Genomic DNA, 19,803 nt, shown 5'->3' with positions numbered 1-19,803 from the left:
ACTGTCTCCTCGCTTTCACCAGGGTTTTCCTGTGCTCTTCTTACTTGTAGTCTCTAGGTCCAGGTTTATCCGCGTCCTCTTAGAAAGCTAATTAGCTAAGAACCCCCCCCCCCCATCTGTCACCCTGCACAACCTCACAACCCTGGTTAGCTTTCTACAACCCCATTAAGCCCCACACCAGGATAATACATCCTGAATAAGCTTGAACTGCACTACTACTTGTAAGGTTAGTTTCTAAAGAAACGTAGGGACATAGCAATGCTCTGACCTAACAGGTTACTTAAAGGGCAATGATCACATTTTCAACCTTCTCTCTCTCTCTCTCTCTCTCTCTCTCTCTCTCTCTCTCTCTCTCTCTCTCTCTCTCTCTCTCTCTCTCTCTCTCTCTCTCTCTGCACTGCATGCGGGAAGGTTGGGTGCGTCAGCGTGAGTGAGGGCGTTGAATGAGCTTGAGCGTGTTTTTTGGATTAATTCACTTGTTCTCTACTGCTTTCACTTTTCTTTTCTTTTCTTCTCTACATGGTAATGTGAGGGAAGTTTAATTTTTCTTCGTCGTTGGTTGTTGGAAAGTGACTGGAGTGGCTGGTGGGAGGTTGGTGGTGTGCAATATGGTGTCCCTCCCCGGTGAGGGCTCGCCTCCCCTGTCTATCAGACACGGGGTTAGAGTCGCGGTCGACTCGCGGTACACTGTGGAACAGGTTCTCCTGGCTGCAGGAGAACAGGTCGGCTATGAGAACATCACCTACGGCTCTCGGATGAACAAAGCCGTGGTGGCTTTTCTCCGAGAGGAGCGTTTAGTCCACCTGTTGGTCGAGAGGGGCCTGGTGTTAGACGATTTGTTTGTAGCCGTCTCGCCATTGTTTGTGCCGTCGACACGTGTTACCGTGTCAGGCATACCTCCGTTTATCCCGAACGAGCTCATTGAGAAAGAACTGGGTCGTTTCGGGAAGTTTGCTGGCGGGTTCAGAACAGTCCGTCTGGGTTGTGGCGACGCCAGACTGCAGCATGTTAACTCCCCGCGGAGGCAGGCCTTCATATATTCAAATGATCCCTCAGAACATCTGCAAGTGTCATTTAAGGTCAAATACGAACACGGCTTCTACACTTTGTACGCGAGTTCTGGCAGCATGAAGTGTTTTGAGTGCGGCGATGTCGGCCACAAACGCTCATCCTGCCCGCACAGGAAGCCCACAGCGGGCAGCAGTACAGGCAAGCCACAGCCTGACGGCGCCGCTGAGGGTGGTAGCCCGCAAACGGCGCAGCAGGCGGCAGGAGATACCGTAACCGGTGATTCGCAACCTGGTACGGAAGGAAATGTAACAACTGAACAGGACAGCAATACTGTAAATGATGGTAATTTGAGTGGTACTGAAGCACAGTATGCGGATGTATGCAGAGACGAAGGACATACAGAACCAGTGAGAGACAGTCACCCAGCCGAGGCTGAGAGTCAGGTTCCTGCAGGTGAGTCACACTGTGAAAACGCTGGAAATGAAGATGAGGACATGTTAGAGGATGATAGCCTATCTCAGTTTGCTGATATTGTGTCGCAAGATGATCAGCAGTCATATTCATTGAAATAGATTAATGATTTCCTTGACGAAACCTATGGCAGACAGTCTGTGGATGTAACAGATTTCTTCTCGGATGTGGACAGGTTTGTTAGTTCTGTTATGAAAATTAGAAAAACAGCTGGATATGAAGAGCTCAGTAAGCAGAAGAGGTTTCGTCTGAAGAAGATTCTGACGAAACTCAGGAAAGAAAAGCGAGGAAAGGTTTCTTTACATGTACAAAACTGAAATATATGTGATACACAAAAGGTGTTTTTTTTCCTCTCTTGGAAAGTTTTCACTGTCTTATCCTTCCTTTTCTCTCTTCTTTTAATGGACGGTTTGCGAGTAGGGAGTCTAAATATTAACGGAGAACGAGATAGAGTTAAGCGAGGTGTGGTAGCTGAGCTGATTAGAGCTAAGAACATAGATGTGCTCTTCCTACAGGAAACACACAGCTCTGCAGACAACGAGATAGAGTGGGGAATGAGTTGGGCAGGCCAGGCTTTTTTGAGCCATGGTACCAACTTTAGTGCAGGTGTAGCTGTTGTCTTTTCGCAGCGCCTCCTTTTGACAAATGTTTTGACATGTGAATTGGAGCAGGGCAGGATCCAGGTAGTTCAGGCAACAATCCAAGAAATACCCTTTGTGTTTATGAATGTATATGCTTATAATACAGGCACTGATCGCTTGAGATTGTTTAGCAAACTGAGGGATAAACTCAAACAATTTAATAGTGGCTCAATCATAGTGGTGGGAGGAGACTGGAATTGCACTACACACCCTACAGTTGACAGAAACTCAGAAGAGCCCCATCCTCCGTCAGCTTCTTTTCTGTCCACTGTGGTTGCAGAAAACGACCTTACGGATGTTTGGAGCACACTTAATCCAACAGTTAGGCAGTACACATGGGTAAAAGCTGCGGAGGGTAGTGTGAGGGCAGCCAGGTTGGACAGGATTTACCTCAATCAAACATACAGCAACAGGTTGATTAAGTCCACGATATCACCTGTGGGATTTTCAGATCACCATTTAGTAGTGGCAGATTTTTCTTTACAAGTTCAATTTCGACACTGTTCCCACAGGCACTTCGATGTGCGGCTAACGCAGGATAAAGCCTTCTGTCAGTTCTTCTCTGACTTCTGGAGTCATTGGAGGCTGAGGAGGAGGGATTTTGAGAGCTTAGCTCGATGGTGGGAGGTAGGAAAAACACAAATTAGGATTTTCTGTCAGCAATACAAACAACACACTCTCGGGGTGGAGAAACTTTGTCTTGATGAATTAGAGAGAGAAATTAGGATATTAGAAGGCGAAGTACTTATTGGACATGATGGTGACAGCAGCACTTGGGAAAGTAGGAGGAAGGCTTTAGGTAGGTTCCTACATGAGAGAGCAAAGGGCGCTTTAATCAGGACCCGACTTGCCACCATCAAAGACATAGATGCTCCAACTTCTTTTTTCTTTAAACTCGAGAGGAAAATTAGAAAGAACAATGTGATGATGCACCTCAAACTTCCCAGTGGGGCAATTACAACTGATCCATCAGAGATGAGGAAGTTGGCCATAGACTTCTACTGCAGCCTGTTCAGTGCGGAGACCTGTGACTCTGGCTGTGTGGGGGAGATACTGGAGGGACTGTCTCAGCTGGGTGAAACACAGGTGACTTCGCTGGAGTCCCCCGTCTCCTTTGATGAGATGTCTGCGGCGGTTCAGCAGCTCAGCTGTGGCAAAGCCTCTGGAGTTGATGGACTTCCTTCAGAGTTCTACAAGACATTTTGGACTCAAATTGGATGAGACTTACATGATGTTTTTAAAGAATGTTTGAACTCTGGAACTCTACCTTTGAGTTGTAGACGGGCTGTCCTGACACTGCTACCAAAAAAGGGAGATCTTGGCCTACTGAAAAACTGGAGGCCAGTTTCATTGTTGTGTACTGACTATAAGATCATTGCAAAATGCTTTTCAAATAGACTCAAACAGTGTATGGACACGGTTGTACATTACAGCCAGACGTACTGTGTTCCTGACCATACAATTAAGGATAATCTTTTTTTGATACGTGACATTATTGCCATTTCTAAGCTCCAGGAGCTGGATGTTGGCCTGCTTTCCTTAGATCAAGAGAAGGCTTTTGACAGGATAGATCATTGCTATCTGTTCAAAACGCTTAAAGGTTTTGGTTTTGGGGATAAATTTGTTAACTGGATCAAGTTGTTGTATTCCGGAGCCAGTGTTCTGTTGAAGGTAGGAGGTGGACTCAGCCGACCTGTCTCTGTTAGGAGAGGTATCAGACAAGGTTGTCCCTTATCTGGGATGCTGTACTCCCTGGCCATTGAACCACTTTTATTTCAGCTCAGGCAGGGGCTCCCAGGGCTAACCTTTTCAGGGAAGATCACCACTGCAGTTAGCTTATCAGCATACGCTGATGATGTCACGGTTTTCATAACAACCCAAAACGATGTACAATTTCTCAAGCAGAAATTGGCCTTATACGAGCAAGCTTCCTCTGCAAAAGTTAATTGGTCAAAATCCGAGGGCCTCTTGCTGGGGGAGTGGAACAATAGAGAAAAGCCGACATTACCAGCAGGGCTGCAGTGGAATACAGAAGGGATAAAATGCCTAGGTGTCTTTCTAGGCAGTGACCGCTTCCTGAGCAAAAACTGGGAGGGTTTAACCGGGAAGGTCAGTGCCCGATTGTCTAGGTGGACTTGGATCCAGCCTCAGTTGTCCTATAGGGGGAGAGTCTTGATTGTTAACAACTTGATTGCCTCGATGTTCTGGCACCGGTTTACAGTTGTAGAACCTCTGGACACGCTCATACGGGGAGTACAGAAGATGCTGGTGGACTTCTTCTGGGGAGGCTTTTACTGGATCAAGTCTGCTGTACTGTTCCTACCAGTGCTGGAAGGAGGCCAGGGCCTGATTGACCTCCGCAGTCACATCATGGCCTTTCGCCTTCAAACTGTGCAGCGCCTTTTATACCATGACCAGCGACTTTGGAGTGAAACAGCATCTGTGTTGCTTCGGAGGGTCATGAACCTGAACTATGACAAGCACCTGTTCTTTCTGGACCTGGCTGGCATGGATTTCACGACAACACCCTTCTATCAATCTGTTCTCCACGCTTGGGGAATGGTCTTGCGCACCAACAGGGACTACTCCCAGCTCTATGGCAGTGTCGGGGAGGAACCACTGTTCCATAACCCACTGATACAATGCAGGATACTTAGCTCTGCAATTGTACAGAGATCCCTCATAAGAGCTGGACTTACGAAATTAGCGTGTCTCAGATCAGGAGGACAGTGGAAGACGGCGGGCATTTTGAGCCAAGAGACTGGCTTTAAATCTCTTCATTTGATGGAGAGATTGTTGGGAGAAGTGATCAGTGCACTTCCTGGCTTCTTCAGGGAGGTACTAGGAGCGGAGTGTGGAGAGGATCAGCCAGCTATGCTGCCTGTCTTTCCATCTTTGTCAGTCCGTGCGGCAGTGGAGGAGCAGGAAGAAGTGAAGGGGGCCATTCTGTCCTTCAAAACGCTAGAACTACATGACCTCTCAAGCACATCACAGAAGGCCTTGTACGCAGTCACTGTAAAGGTTCTCAACAGAACATCACTAGCCGGCGTGCAGGAGTCGAGGTGGTTGAGTTTTTTGGCACCAGGCTCATCCCCCAGGGGCAGCTGGAGGTCCCTGTACAAACCCCCCATTGAGAAACACACTGCGGATCTACAGTGGAGGGTGGTACACGGGGCTGTGGCTACGAACAGACATGTGGCACACTTTGATCCTAGGGTAGGGAGTCAATGCTCTTTCTTCAGTGATGAGGAAACCCTACAGCACTTATGGCTTAGATGTCCCAGGTTGGGCCCTCTTTTCTCTGTACTGCAGCGGTGGCTCAGAGGTTTAGGAGAGGTTCTTGCGGACAGCCTGTTTGTCTTTGGTCCGAGGTACATGGCAGCACAGTGCAGACGTATCACCTTGGTTAATTTTTTGATAGGACAGGCGAAAATGAGCATTTGGCTTAGCAGAAGGAACAAGATGAAAGGCACAGGGTCCACAGACGCCATGCTCATGTTCAGGGGTCTAGTGGCTGCTCGGCTAAAAATAGAGTTCATGTTCTTCAACCTTAGTTCAAACCTAGAAGGATTTATTTCTATGTGGGGACATGGGGATGTGCTGTGCACAGTGGAAGACCAAGTGCTTATTCTTAATCTTTGAAAAAAGGGGAACTAGGGGGAAGGTGTATCCTTTGTTTTTACTGTGTATGGCGATTGTTGTGTTTTTCCACTATGTATATGAGTTTTTGTGTTGATGTTATCTTGATGTGACTGAAGAATTGGAACATTAAAGGCTTGGTTAAAGGTCAAGGTCTCTCTCTCTCTCTCTCTCTCTCTCTCTCTCTCTCTCTCTCTCTCTCTCTCTCTCTCTGATACTGGGGGACAATCTATGAATGTGAAAATGCACTTTGTGTTTTGCTGAAAGGCTGCATTGTATAAGAAAATTTTAATATTAACGCTACATATAGCTGCAAATGCAAATAACAACACTACATACAGCCATATCACGTAGCATTGTTCATATTTCCTTATACAATACAGCCTATCAGCAAACCACAAAGTGCATTTTCACGTTTATGGATTGTTCACCAGTGATGTCGTCGGCAGACAGTATTGTAGCAGCATTTGAGAGACACACAGAAGCCTGCTCAGTATTGTGGCTGCTAATGGAGTGTTATCCCTACAATACAGTATCTACTACTACTACTACTTTCGGCCGTTCCCGTTAGGGGTCGCCACAGCGGATCATCCCTTTTCATTTCTTCCTGTCCTCTGCATCTTCCTCTGTCACACCAGCCACCTGCATGTCCTCCCTCACCACATCCATAAACCTCCTCTTTGGCCTTCCTCTTTTCCTCTTCCCTGGCAGCTCCATATTCAGCATCCTTCTCCCAATATACCCAGCATCTCTCCTCCACACATGTTCAAACCATTTCAATCTTGCCTCTCTTGCTTTGTCCCTACAATGCAGTGTATAAAGATAATTTAGAAACTTATGATTGTTTCCCCTATATAATGATATAATAACAATGCATGCAACTTTTCTTTAACTTGACATTTACGCTCAGAATGGAGTCTGCACACACAGCCAAAGCCCCCTGCCACTGTGCTAGATTTTATCCAAAGCTTCGACTGCAGAGCTGCACATATCAGTTCTGACAGGACTGGTTTTTGCTAATTGTTTGCTGCAAGCCAAAGCACAAGTCATTTGTAGTGAATCCTCTGTTTTAGAAGGTGTCATGAAAGGAGGCACCCCAACTGAGTAAAAGTAAAAAGTTCTCACACCAGGCCTTATTGTATAAGGAGAAAGAAAAGGAGTCGATAGCAGTGAACTGATAAGGCACAACAGCAGTGCAGGCCACTGTAAAGTAGACTAGTTTGAATCTAATATCCGGCATTTAAAATCAGCACTGAAATATATGCAAGCAGGGTTATGACTGGTGGCAATACCTTGATCACAGTACTTTTAAAATGTTATAACACATGCCATAATCTAAACAGAAATCAGAGCACTTGCATCCGGGTGGCGTGGCGGTCTTTTCTGTTGCCTACCAACACGAGGACTGCCAGTTCGAATGCCCGTGTTACCCCCGGCTTGGTCGGGCATCCCTACAGACACAATCGTCCGTGTCTGCAGGTGGGAAGCCGGATGCAGATATGTGTCCTGGTCACTGCACTAGCGCCTCCTCTGGTTGGTCGGGGCATCTGTTCGGGGGGAGGAGGAACTGGGAGGAAATAGTGTGATCCTCCCACGCGCTACATCCCCCTGGTGAAACTCCTCACTGTCAGGTGAAAAGAAGCGGCTGGTGACTCCACATGTTTGGGAGGAGGCATGTGGTAGTCTGCAGCCCTCCCCGGATTGGCAGAGGGGGTGGAGCAGTGACCGGGACAGCTTGGAAGAGTGGGGTAATTGGCTGGATACAATTGGGGGGGGGAAGCCCCCCCCAAAAAAAGTAATAAAATAATTTCAAAGTGTAGCACACACAATTAAGGATAACATCAACTATCCCTGGTCTTTTCATTTGGAGAACTTCTTTATTTTTTCTTCCTCTTCATTCTGGTCTCAGTCTTATTCACTGCTTTGAAATTTCTTCCTTTCACCTTCAAAACATTGTAAGCCTCAAGCGCAAGATTGAGAGTGACTAAACACTCAAACACAGAGCCATGAAAGCCATTTGCCCCACTTTTGCAGGTTCAGTGCTTTAAAACACTTTGGAAAGCCAGTTTAAAAAAGGAGGGTATCAACCAACATGTAAAAACCCCAAACACTTACTCTGTGTTAAAAATAACGCTGTTCTGGGGGCATCCGGGTAGCATAGCAGTCTATTCCATTGCCTACCAACACGGGGATCGGCGGTTCGAATCCCCGTGTTACCTCCAGCTTGGTCGGGCGTCCTTACAGACACAATTGGCTGTGTCTGCAGGTGGGAAGCTGGATGTGGGTCTGTGTCCTGGTCGCTGCACTAGTGCCTCCTCTGGTCAGTCGTGGCACCTGTTCAGGGTGGGGGGGACTGGGGGGCACAGCATGATCCTCCCACGCGCTACGTCCCCCTGGTGAAACTCCTCACTGTCTGGTGAAAAGAAGCGGCTGGCAACTCCACGTGTCGGAGGAGGCATGTGGTAGTCTGCAGCCCTCCCCGGATCAGCAGAGGGGGTGGAGCAGCAACCAGGATGGCTCGGAAGAGTGGGGTAATTGGCCAAGTATAACTGAGGAGAAAAAGGAGAGGAAAATCCAAAAGAAAAAGAACAAAAAAATGCTGTTTTACAGTGACTTTTAGCCTCGGTGTACACGGGTATTTTGCTGCATTAACAACATCAACAGCCGCTGTCTGTTCTGCTTACATTAGAGAGTGTCTGCTGAGTGGATTTGCATAATGTGCTAATGTGCCGTAGTGTATCAAACACTGTAAACTGCAGATTCATGGTGAGGTCTAAGCGGCGGTCCAGGCTTCCTAGTGTCTTTGTTGTGGTTATTTTTGTCTGCTCTCCCCTCAATGTTGCATTTCTTTGTTTCTGCACCCCCACCCCACCCCCAGAGGTACAACGAGCTGGCCATGCCCCCTCCTTCAGTCCAGGGCCTGTTACAGAGGTAAGTAGAGCAGCCAATGAGAATCGAGTCTGCAGATATAAATTAATAAATAAACCTCCCATTTGCTCCACATTTCCTCACACACCAGGAGTTTGACATCGGTTATAGCCTTATTTCCACCACTGTACCAACAGGGAATTTTTTCCCCCCCAAACTGCCTCATGAATTGTTAACAGAGAATCATCTTTATTTTATTCTTCTAATGGATCAGTGCCAAGCAGGGGTTTTGTGATGGTGCTCTGTGTAATCCTGCTGCAGTCCTAGCCCCTATACCCGTCAGCGATGTGAACAACAACAGCAAACCAAAGCAAGCGAGACAAACTCAAATAGAAAGGCTGTAGTAACACAGCCTTTGTTGCCCACATCTGCCATTTTGGAAAGCCCTCGGTAGATATGGCGTGCTGTGATCACCGCGTCGTCTGCAGAGGACTGCCAGCTAAGTCTTTTGGGAGTGATGGCATCAAATGACAACATATACAACTCAGCCGGTCCTGGTCCTGTGTTTCTAAATCTCGGGAGAGGAGGGTCCTTGTCTTTTTCACTTTGTTAAGTAGTGCCACTCACCAACCACTGCTGATATCTATCAGTCATTTGTGCTTTAGGATAGCCAAAATATTACACACAGTGCCCTAGCTATAAACCCGAGTCTGACTCATCGGATGTGGGCCGCTTGAATAAGCTCCCCACTGGTGCCAGCTATTTCAGTTGGTATTTTACTTTGTCCCGCTGTCGGCGTGCTTTCCGTTTTCAAAGTCCCCCCGTCTGGATGAGCAGCAACAATGACAATCACAGCTTATGTTGGTGCTCAGGCCTGCGGCCCGGCCATATTGGGTAATCTAGCAAGCTTCATTGTTATTATGGAAAACTTCAGCGAGGATTTGGATCGTACAATAAGGCAGGCCCGCTTGGTTCATTCAGTGGACTCTTCTAAAGATTTTCCTAGATATGTTTAGAAAATGTGTTATTATTTTAAAGGGGCATTCTGGTTTGTTTGCAAGAAAAAAGAAACATAAATTGTCTGTTCTTTTAGCCAGTCCAGTGAGTTTCTCCATAGCTAATGTGTAATAAAACATTACCTCTTGGATGTTGATTATGAAATCGTGTTTATGTATTTTATTTATTTATTTTGGAATTCCCCCCCCCCTTTTTCTCCTGAATTGTATCCGGCCAATTACACCACTCTTCCGAGCCTTCCCAGTCGCTGCTCCACCCCCTCTGCTGATCCGGCGAGGGCTGCAGACTACCACATGCCTCCTCTGATACATGTGGAGTAGCCAGCCGCTTCTTTTCACCTGACAGTGAGGAGTTTCGCCAGGGGGACATAGCGCATGGGAGGATCACGCTATTCACCCCAGTTCCCCCCCCTCCCCCCTGAACAGGCGCCCTGACCGACCAGAGGAGGCGCTAGTGCAGCGGCCAGGACACATACCCACATCCGGCTTCTCACCCACAGACAGGACCCAATTGTGTCTATAGGGATGCCTGACCAAGCCGGAGGTAACACCGGCATTCAAACCAGCAATCCCCATGTTGGTAGGCAGCGGAAAAGACCTCTGCGTCAACCGGACGCCCCGGTTTATGTATTTTAGCTGTAAACGGTCATCGCGTGATTGTTACACGTCATAGATTATTTGGAATGGAATTTTCATTTGTTTAATTACCTCAAACGAACACAATTTCCCTCAATTATTTTGATAATGGTTTTTTTTACTCACCTATTGTAGAATATAAAATGCCTCTGCTCTGGCGCAGTGTTAATACATAGTGTGGGGATAGTTCTGGCTATGCAAGACCTCATGGCCCCATGAAAGACTTGCTGCCATCAGCTTCAGCGTGTCTTTGATTTTTGTATGATTTGTACAGTACCTGTGCACACTCGCACATGCACTAAACAGTTTACACTTGCATATACACCCATACACACACACACATACTGTATATATGACACGCGGTGGCTTAAGCAAATTGTTGTTTCTTGGGTGGGTCCCCGTGTTACCTCCGGCTTGGTCGGGCGTCCCTGCAAACGCAACTGGCCGTGTCTATGGGTGGGAAGCCGGCTGTGGGTCTGTGTCCTGGTCGCTGCACTAGCGCCTCCTCTGGTCGGTCGGGGCGCCTGTTTGGGGGGGGGGGATAGCATGATCCTCCCACGTGCTACGTCCCCTGGTGAAACTCCTCACTGTCAGGTGAAAAGAAGCGGCTGGCGACTCCACATGTATCGGAGGAGGCATGTGGTAGTCTGCAGCCCTCCCCGGATCGGCAGAAGGGATCAAGCAGCGACCGGGACGGGTCGGGGAGTGGGGTAATTGGCCAAGTGCAATTGGGGAGAAAAGAGGGGAACAAAATCTAAAAAAAAAAAAGTTGTTTCTGGATGTCAATTCATTTTCCAACCTACAGAAAACGTGAACATAGCTAAACTGTTAAGAGACATAAGCCTTTTTTTTTTTGTGCTGCCACGTTTCTCTCTGTTTCTATCAAACAGCTGTTCCTTTGAAATCTGTTGTGCCCATTGCATGGCTATATGGCGAAAGAGAGTCTGAATGAGGATTTATGAGTTTTTGCAAATGTTCTTTCTCAACTTGGATAAAGATGTTGACTCTGTTATGACGAAAACATATTCAAAACAAAAATCAGCATGAGGGCAAATTAACTGTCCATTTTCTCGTTTAACCATTGGGACTATGAAACCACTCAGAAGTCATTACTATAGGTTCTCTCAGATGGGCCACATAGTTGGAGCAGGGCAACCTGTGAACAAACACAAATACACACTGAAATAGTCACACGTACTCAAAAACGCATGTACTCAGGAAAACAAAACTGTAGACATTTTACCACCATTAGAAAATACATACCCAAGCACACATATACACTCACAGGCATTTTAAATATGCTACATCAGTACAGTTCAGATATTGTTGATACTGACCACACTAAAATAACACATCTTCCCATTGGAAACAAGTTGGTTAGTTCACACAGGCACACGCAATATGGGGAAAAATGCCTCTGGTTCAGGCCCTTACGTAAAATGCTCTGCAACACACATTTGGGGGTGGTGTAGTTTTTCATATGTGATGAATGAGACGAGACGTAAAACGGATGTCACTGAATTGTGTTGAAGCTAGCTTGTTGTCTCCTAAATCACAGCCAGGTGCGACTGGTGAATGAAATCATGTGCATGTGTTTCAGACAAGGCTTTGGCTCCAACTACCTGCCTCCAGGAGAGTCTGCTGGCCCCAGCCAACAGCTCCAGCCCGACAGCCTGTACTCCAGTAGGGGCCTTTACGCTGAGGAGCTGCCATCGTCTGCCAGACCACGGCCAGTAGGGGGCACTACGGGTATGCTAACAGATTGCCCAGCACAGCTTTCTTTTTTTTGTTGTTACGCGTGTCAAAAACAAATCATGTATGTTCACAGGTACACCCCGGTCCTAGATGATGTAGATATACTGTTCTATTAACACTGCTTCATCCCTTCATAGTCTTTATATATCTTATTAGCTTTTCCAACAGGTTTTTTTTTCAATTAGCAGGAAGAGACAGATCCAAAGTCCCGCCCCCTTAGTTATTGTTGCTAGGTTGGACAAGCTTGACAAAAAGAAACATGGCGACGCCTGGTTCCTGCAGTGTGTGTCAGAGAGTTTCTGGGCGTCAGCCAATATAGCTGCAAGAAGCCGACAGCAAGGACTACAGTATGCAAGGGAGGGATACGTTCATGTTGTTAACTTTTATAAACAAGACAAAACGACGCGGATTCAGGCGAAGTCATTCCAGTCTCAACTAAGGGAGAAGCCACACGTTCTCTGAGTAGAGACAGAGGATGACAAGACCATCAGTCAACATTGCTCCTGTACTAGATGATAACTGTAACTTAGGTAACTTTTCCTGTTGGGGTACTAGACGTTGTGTATATCCAAATAAATAACACCAAACGTTACTTCAGGGTGGCACATAGCCTTACAGAGATAATATATACAAAGGCTCATTAGCCTTGATCTTTTCTGACTAACAATAATTCAAGTCATCTTAAAAATATGCCAGCAACCAACCTATCTGTCCTTTCCCAAATCTCTAATGTTACCACTAACATTAGCTAACTTAAATGTTACTGTATACAATACAATGTGTCTGTGAAGATTGTGAAACCAATGTAAATGTGACTTTGCATAGTAATGTTGCCTTTGAACAGACGTAGGTGTTCCTGGTGATGGTGTTGATGATCAGCTTATGGTGAACATCTACTGCACAGCCTAATTCACTCTTTACATCGGACATTGTTTTCTGTTTGGGGAACTGAATAAACACAACACCTTCCACACAGTCAGGGTATCGAGGGTCACTTTTTACAGGTCCCCCAGACACATCTTTTAATCATCTTCAGATTTTCTTTTTTTTTTCTTTTCTTCTTTTTGCAAGATAGATGAGGGGCTCAATAGTCAAGACAAAGAATCCTGAGGCAAAGGGCAACCCTGTCAACTCGATTGACTCAAAGGAAACGCTGTCAAGATCTGTTTGTTAGTGGTAATTTTGGCCCGGGGTTCATGATAACGGGTTTTTTTAGGGGCATTTTTTACCTATTTTCCAACATTGTATTGCAAATTTACAAGTATTTACATGGTCCTGATATAAAGGGTTTCAAAGCAGAGCAAACAAATCATGAAATTAATCTCCTGGCAGATGACATAATTTTGTACATTACGGATCCTGGTAACTCCCTCACCAAATTACAGATTCTATTAAACGCTTATGGTGTTATTTCAGGATATGAAGTGAGCTAGGGAAAAAAGGGAAATTATGCCCTCTGATGGTCTGGCGGCCTGTCCAGGATGTCTCCCCGCCTGCTGCCAATGACTGCTGGGATAGGCTCCAGCATCCCCGCGACCCTGAGAACAGGATAAGCAGTTTGGATAATGGATGAAGACAGATGAGCCTAGCACATAGACACATTGACCTACTAATTCTGCCGGGTACCAAGCTTGCTCAACTGTTATTGGAGCACAGAGCAAAAAGGGGCAGGACTTAGGACGGGTCAAATTTTTGGTTCAGTTTTGCTCTGGATTTGTCCCACAACACTGTGTCTTAACCCAGAGCACTCACCTCCATCCCATAAACCTGTCAGGCAAGACAAGAAATAGTCTTGTTTCTCTATTGAATTATTGAAGGAACTCTGTGCTGGCGTGCTGCTGCCGCAGCCGTGTGACTTACATTAATAGAAGTGGATCCTGGCGTTTACCATATGGAGTGCAGCGCAGCGCAGATAGAATGCATTTTAGACCACAGGAATAATTTCAGGATGAATAAATGCTATGCTGAGAACTGACTGTTGGGTAGCTCTGATGTGGTGTGTGGGTCTGTGTCTGTGTCTGTGTATGTGGTCTCACATGTAGGTGCCCAGCTCCATCATTTAACGCAGGTGGGCTTGTCCAGCCGGCTCAACGGTTACGCAGCAGGTGCCAGGGCTGCTCCAGGCCAGAATGGAGGAGTTAGCTGGAGCCCCTATCAAGACGACAACTTCTCTAGGACAGGACCTGACAGAGATGCAGTGAGTCAACTAAATGTTAAGGAATATTAAATTACATTGGGGGGGTGGGGGTTAATTCAGCATAAAATCACAATACCTTGTACATTTTCTTTTGATTATTTTAGTTTTCACATTTTACTGTTGGTAAGAGGGGATGGAGACTTAAAAGTTGTAATATTGCAATATTTATAATTTTGTGATTATTTTTTTAATCTCAATACGTAGAAGTAGATCACTACGTAGAAGTAGATTGTAATATCAAATTGGTGCAATTCCCAGCCCTGTTAAGGATTTTAAATGATGATAATTTGTCCTTCAAAACTCTTATCTAAATGGTAAGGTTTGTGTTTATGTTTAGGGCCTATTGGACTTAAAGTGTCTCTCTTTGCGTAACTGTCTTGACTCTTTATTGTGCTGTGCTGTGCTGTGCCTTCGCTATTCTCTATAATTCTCCTAGTTCTCTCATTCTTGTCACTTGCAATCTGCTTCTTCTTTTTCACCCTTAAACTGTTTCCCTCTTCTTTTTTTCTTTTTCCTCCCCTCTTTTCTCCTCTTTGGGTCGTCCCGCCCTCTCTGGCCTCAGTTCCTGGACTATCCTGACTACTCGTCCTCTATCTTCCAGATGCCAAGGAGTGTTGTCAGGGAGCCCTCGGCGCCCACTGCTCACCTAGATGCCCCCGGGCTGGGCTATCCCTCAGCCCCCGAACCCTTGGACACCTCCCCACCCACCCACTCCTCAGCCTCCCTAATCAAGGCCATCAGGGAGGAGCTGCTTCGGCTCTCCCAGAAACAAGCAGCCATTTCCAGCTACCACAGCTGAGGCTGCCCCCCTCCTTACCCCCACCCCCACTCCCACTCCCAAGTGCTCCAGCCCAAAGCCCCAGCCCCCAGTCATGTCACTCCCCCCGTGCCCACCCGCTTTACGTAGCTTAGTGATGCTTCCCATGGAAGTCCATAACTGTGTACAGGAAGGAACCAATCCTACTAATATTGAACAGAGCTGGTGAATGGAGACGTCAAACTCAAATTGAATAAACGTTTGAGGTCGGCTGATACAGTAGTTTGTGACCGCCCTGGTTGGAACAGTGTTGTAATACTCTGTGAGTTGTTCCTGTGGCATGGCATCTGAACTCATTCACATCTGGTAAAAACTGTGCGTGTCCGGAGACATTCCTATGATGGGAAGAATAATATGGAGAGTGTGCTTTAAGACCTTGGAATTTTTTTTTTTTTTGAGGTAAAATTAGTTGTCGGACCTCACTGTCCCTGCCCTGCTTCTAATCCTGCACTCCACTGTGGACCAGGACAACGTTTCTGCCAAAATCTGGCCACTATGGATCAGCGTTTTGGTTTAATTATGTGAGGTCACGCTGAATTTTTGTCTCTTCTGTTGATGACGTAGAATTTGATTACCTGTTTTGGGTGTTGCCTTCACCGCCCTCATTCTTAAAGAGAAATACCCACCGAGAAAACACTTGTGGTTTTGGCTGGATTCAGTGTTGACATCTGATGTCAGGGAAGATTTTTTTTTTCCAACTATGAATTTAATTTTGCATTACCGTTACAGGCATTCGTTGGCTTCCAGTATTTCCTCCATCACTTCAGTTTTATTGTTTCCCTCTTCATTCTCATCTGGTGCTACGTTTCTGCCATGATGAGCCGTGCTATGCCTTGACACTGTGTTACACTCTCGCTGGCCTTGTCTGCTGTACGAGCCTACACTAAGGTGAGCGTTCACAGCCAGCCAGCCAACCAGCCGGTCAGACAGCTAGCCACCCAGTCAGACAGCAGACACAAAGGGACATGCCATGGACACTGTAATGCTCCCAGTACTACTACCTATTCTATCCTTAGCCCTTGCAGTAACACAGTATTTAAACTGAGGTTCTATTTTGATTTACATATTTGTTTGTTGTAGGCATCTTAAATTCAACTCCATCTGTGTTTTTGTTTGTTTTTCTTTATTTTCAGTAGCTTGTAGACACCTAGAGTTGACACAAAGGGAACCAATGGCCCTTTAAAATGACGCTAATTTTCAATTCAAGCTCAAAGAGCGATTGTTAAAAAAAAGCAGGTGCAATTGAACTATGACTAAGAGCAAAATGGGAAGTGCTTTACAAGTGTTTACTTTATTTACCTGGCAATTGGAGTGTAATTTATACACAGTACGTACCCAGTATTTGGTCGTGATTTGATGCACTGTGTGCAGACTACTTGGTGTAGCTCAGGTCTTCATGAGATTCCTAAACTATTAGCAGAGATTCATAGATCATGTAGATGAGATGTCGTATTAATGGGTGGGGGTTAGTAGTAATGTTACCTGACAGAAACCAGGGTTAGGGATCGGTCTTTCCTATGTTGAATATCTATTAAATTATCATCTCGTTTGCAGTATTGAAAGGTTGCTGCCCCTTTTCGCAGCAGTTTCACAGTGTTCATGTTAATGAGACAGAAAGCATCATGTACTGTATTTTTGTCCTTGATGGTTTACTACAGAGAGTCAGCTTAATGTGCTTTTTGAATCACTGTTAAATTGCCTTGCCTTGTGTTTTTACGCATTAACTGTGTCTGTCATCCCACTGGTTTGAAATGTGTCTGCCACTTCTTTTTGACATAACACCTCTCTCCCTCTCCCTCTCCCTCTCTCTCTCTCTCTCTTTCTCTCTCTCTCTCTCTCTCTCTCTCTCATACACACACACACACACTCATATATACACACACGCACACATTAATAATGCTTTAGGTCATGAAGCGATCATTTATTTCATCTAAATGAAAGAGAACCTCTGTGATTTTGAATGCAGTATTCGCGGAGTGACAGGTCCAGACTTGTTACTGGTATTGACACAGATTCTGAACAGTTCTGATTTTGCAACACCAGCACAAACTGGATTGTGGTTTATGGGCAATAAAGTCAAAATGTACAGAGGCTTCTGCCACATGCATCCTCTGTCTGCTCTCCATGTGACGTGCCTTACGGACTCACCTGTAGAGATTAAACGGTAGGGGAGATTCAGTAACGTCAGATAATCAATCTTCCGCAGTGTTTTATTCTGTTTTATCATGGATCAACCCTCCACTGTACACCCATCATGCTTCTTATTCTGTCTCATACCATCTTGCCTGGTTACCAGCTTTCTTCACCAGCCTGATTTACACCAATAAAAATACTGTGTTCAGTATTAACTGCTTTAGAGGACGTTGCTGATCAGTTCTGGCTGTTGGTCCTTTGACACTATTAGAGAAATGAAGTACCACCGAACCACTGAGGGGCTCTGACAATGTCCCTTTGTTACATTTCTCTTCTATCCAATGAGGTTTAGTTGCTAGTTGTTTGCTTCAGCCCTGTATGTTTCCACGTTCTGTGTTATGAATTTCACCTTGTTTATGCCGCCATCTACTGGTTCTGTACTGTAACAACAGCCCATCCCTTTAACCATTGGGGGCTTTTTTGTTGTTGTTTGTTTTATTTTATTTTCAGTTTATTTCTACATCTTGCTGTTTTTTTTGTGTGAAGATTATTTGTTGGCTGGCCCAACCTTGTGTTTGCTTCATATGTTGCATGTGTAATTATTGTTCAAACTGTATTCGTCCACACCTTTTTGTTTTTTGAGCATGTTGTTCCGAAATTCTCGAAATACAAACAAAACCATTAGTTGATGTGTGTGTGTTTTTTTTAATTTTTTTTTTTTTAGTATCCAGCCCAAACCTGAATTAGATCTGAGGATCTGTACACTCACTGGAAAAAGGCAAATCAAAATTACAGTTCAAGGACTGTTCCGGTTTACCTCTTGATAGTCTGCTTCAACAGTAAAACTACGATTCTCTTATGAAACATGTAATGAACACATTCATATCATGTTGTTTTAAAAGGATGGGTCAGGACTCAAAATGGATCCACAAAAAAAAAAATTCCCGCAAGAATACTGGTACTGTCCTATTCAATACAAGAATTTTTTTTCACTAAAAAAAACTTTTCACGAGTATGTTTCACTAGTACTTTTTACTAAATGCTCTCATGTTGGATAAAAATGTAAAAACAGAATTCCTGATGGATGCAATTCATCTTAATTTTCTAACATGTAGGACAGTCTGTGTGATCAAGGAATTGTACGTCCTGAAATACTGGAGCACTTCCCAAAGTGGAGTCTGGGGATCCGTGGTGGTCTTGAATGGTTTTCAGCAGGTACCCAGCAAAAGAGGGATAATTAACAGTCGTTTAAAATAACCCCAAATTAGAGAATATGTGACAAACACTGTTTTAATCATAGGTTTTATTAAGAAAAACCCCTATCACCCACCATGTTTGGTATAGGCAGTGGTACAATTTATCATCAATTCATCAACAACTCAAAATATCTTCTTGATTGCAGATTTGCTGGGAGAGATTTGGGACTCAAATGGGGGTCTTTACCTTTACCCAAGTGTGTGTCTAATTAGATATCATGGTTTGGTTTTAGGAAACCTTGGGCCAGTTTCCTGTACACAGATTAAGCCCAGTCGTAGAATAAACTGACTTGTATGGAGAATGTCCATTAGACATTAAGTTTAATCCAAGGCAAGGTTTTAAATCTTCATCCTGAAATTCAGATTTGACCAGAAATGTAAAGCGCTTTGAGTGGCTGTTGCAGCTAGAAAAGCGCTTTATAAAATGCAACTTGATTTATTGATTGGTTGATTGATTGATTTATCCTGGAAGCTAGCACTGGCGGTCTTCGGTGTTGTAGTTTCCACTAGCAACCACCAGGTGTCAGCACATCATAACAAAAACCAACTTGGTCGTTCGTTGCAGGTGACGTCAGCCTTCATCAATCATTATTATTATTATTATTATCTCATCTGAATAGAAATCAAATGTCTTCCCCATCACGCATTTGCTACTGGAATGGTTTATTTATTCAAAACTGGAGGAAAATTTGGTCACTACAGATCATTTTCCTTGTGACTAAGTCACTTAAAAATAGCCCTGAAAATGATCAACAAGTGTTATCTTACAAATCTTATTTCAAAATATAATCCAAATCCCAAGAAAGGACCTGAATGTCCTTGTTTGGGATCATTCTGAAGAATCTGTGCTCCATCTTTTTTTTTTACATTTTGTATTGACTGAACTTGCTTTGCTGAAAACAATATTTCTTTTGACTTCACCATATAGACTTTTTGGTCTAACCCCAGTTTTAAAAAGGATCTCTACAACAGTCCATGTCACTGATTCACTGACTCGTCTATCTGGCCCAATATTACATGCACAGATGCAAACTCTTGCAAAGAAAACCTTTATTTTCCATTTTTCAGCAGGAAATTGATATTCCTGTGTCAGCATCAAGGAGGTCTGCAGACCCCACAGCTTGTGACACCCTGCCATGGTGTACTGTGTACAACTTAACTCCAATATGTGATCCACTTGTCTCTCTTGCCTTAATTTTGCATGTATATTTTGTATTATCAAACATTGTTCAGCTTAAAAAAGTTCATGTATGGAAGGGGTTAAGGTACGGAGAAGAAACCCGGTGGAGGCAGCCAGGGCAGGATTTGTGGGAACGTGATGGAGGGGAAAAGAAATGCCTTCATCAAGGGCAATTCTGAAAGA

General features: G+C 44.9%; 1 protein-coding gene across 1 annotated transcript in view; it reads left to right on the top strand.

Moving 5' to 3' along the window:
* The window catches only part of si:ch211-1e14.1 (UPF0606 protein KIAA1549), a 44,648-nt gene extending 29,438 nt beyond the window's left edge, over positions 1-15,210 (top strand). The window contains exons 20-23 of the mRNA XM_056282445.1: positions 8,641-8,693; positions 11,883-12,031; positions 14,080-14,249; positions 14,797-15,210. Of these exons, the coding sequence (XP_056138420.1) occupies positions 8,641-8,693; positions 11,883-12,031; positions 14,080-14,249; positions 14,797-15,033 (609 nt within the window). The 3' untranslated portion in view covers positions 15,034-15,210. The remainder of the gene's footprint in view (positions 1-8,640; positions 8,694-11,882; positions 12,032-14,079; positions 14,250-14,796) is intronic.
* The last annotated feature ends 4,593 nt before the right edge of the window (positions 15,211-19,803 follow it).

The sequence above is a fragment of the Lampris incognitus genome, chromosome 6 (assembly GCF_029633865.1).
Source record: "Lampris incognitus isolate fLamInc1 chromosome 6, fLamInc1.hap2, whole genome shotgun sequence".
NCBI classification, from domain to species: Eukaryota; Metazoa; Chordata; class Actinopteri; order Lampriformes; family Lampridae; genus Lampris; species Lampris incognitus.
The sequence above is the reverse complement of the archived record's forward strand: the minus strand, read 5'-3'. Positions and strand labels throughout refer to the sequence as shown.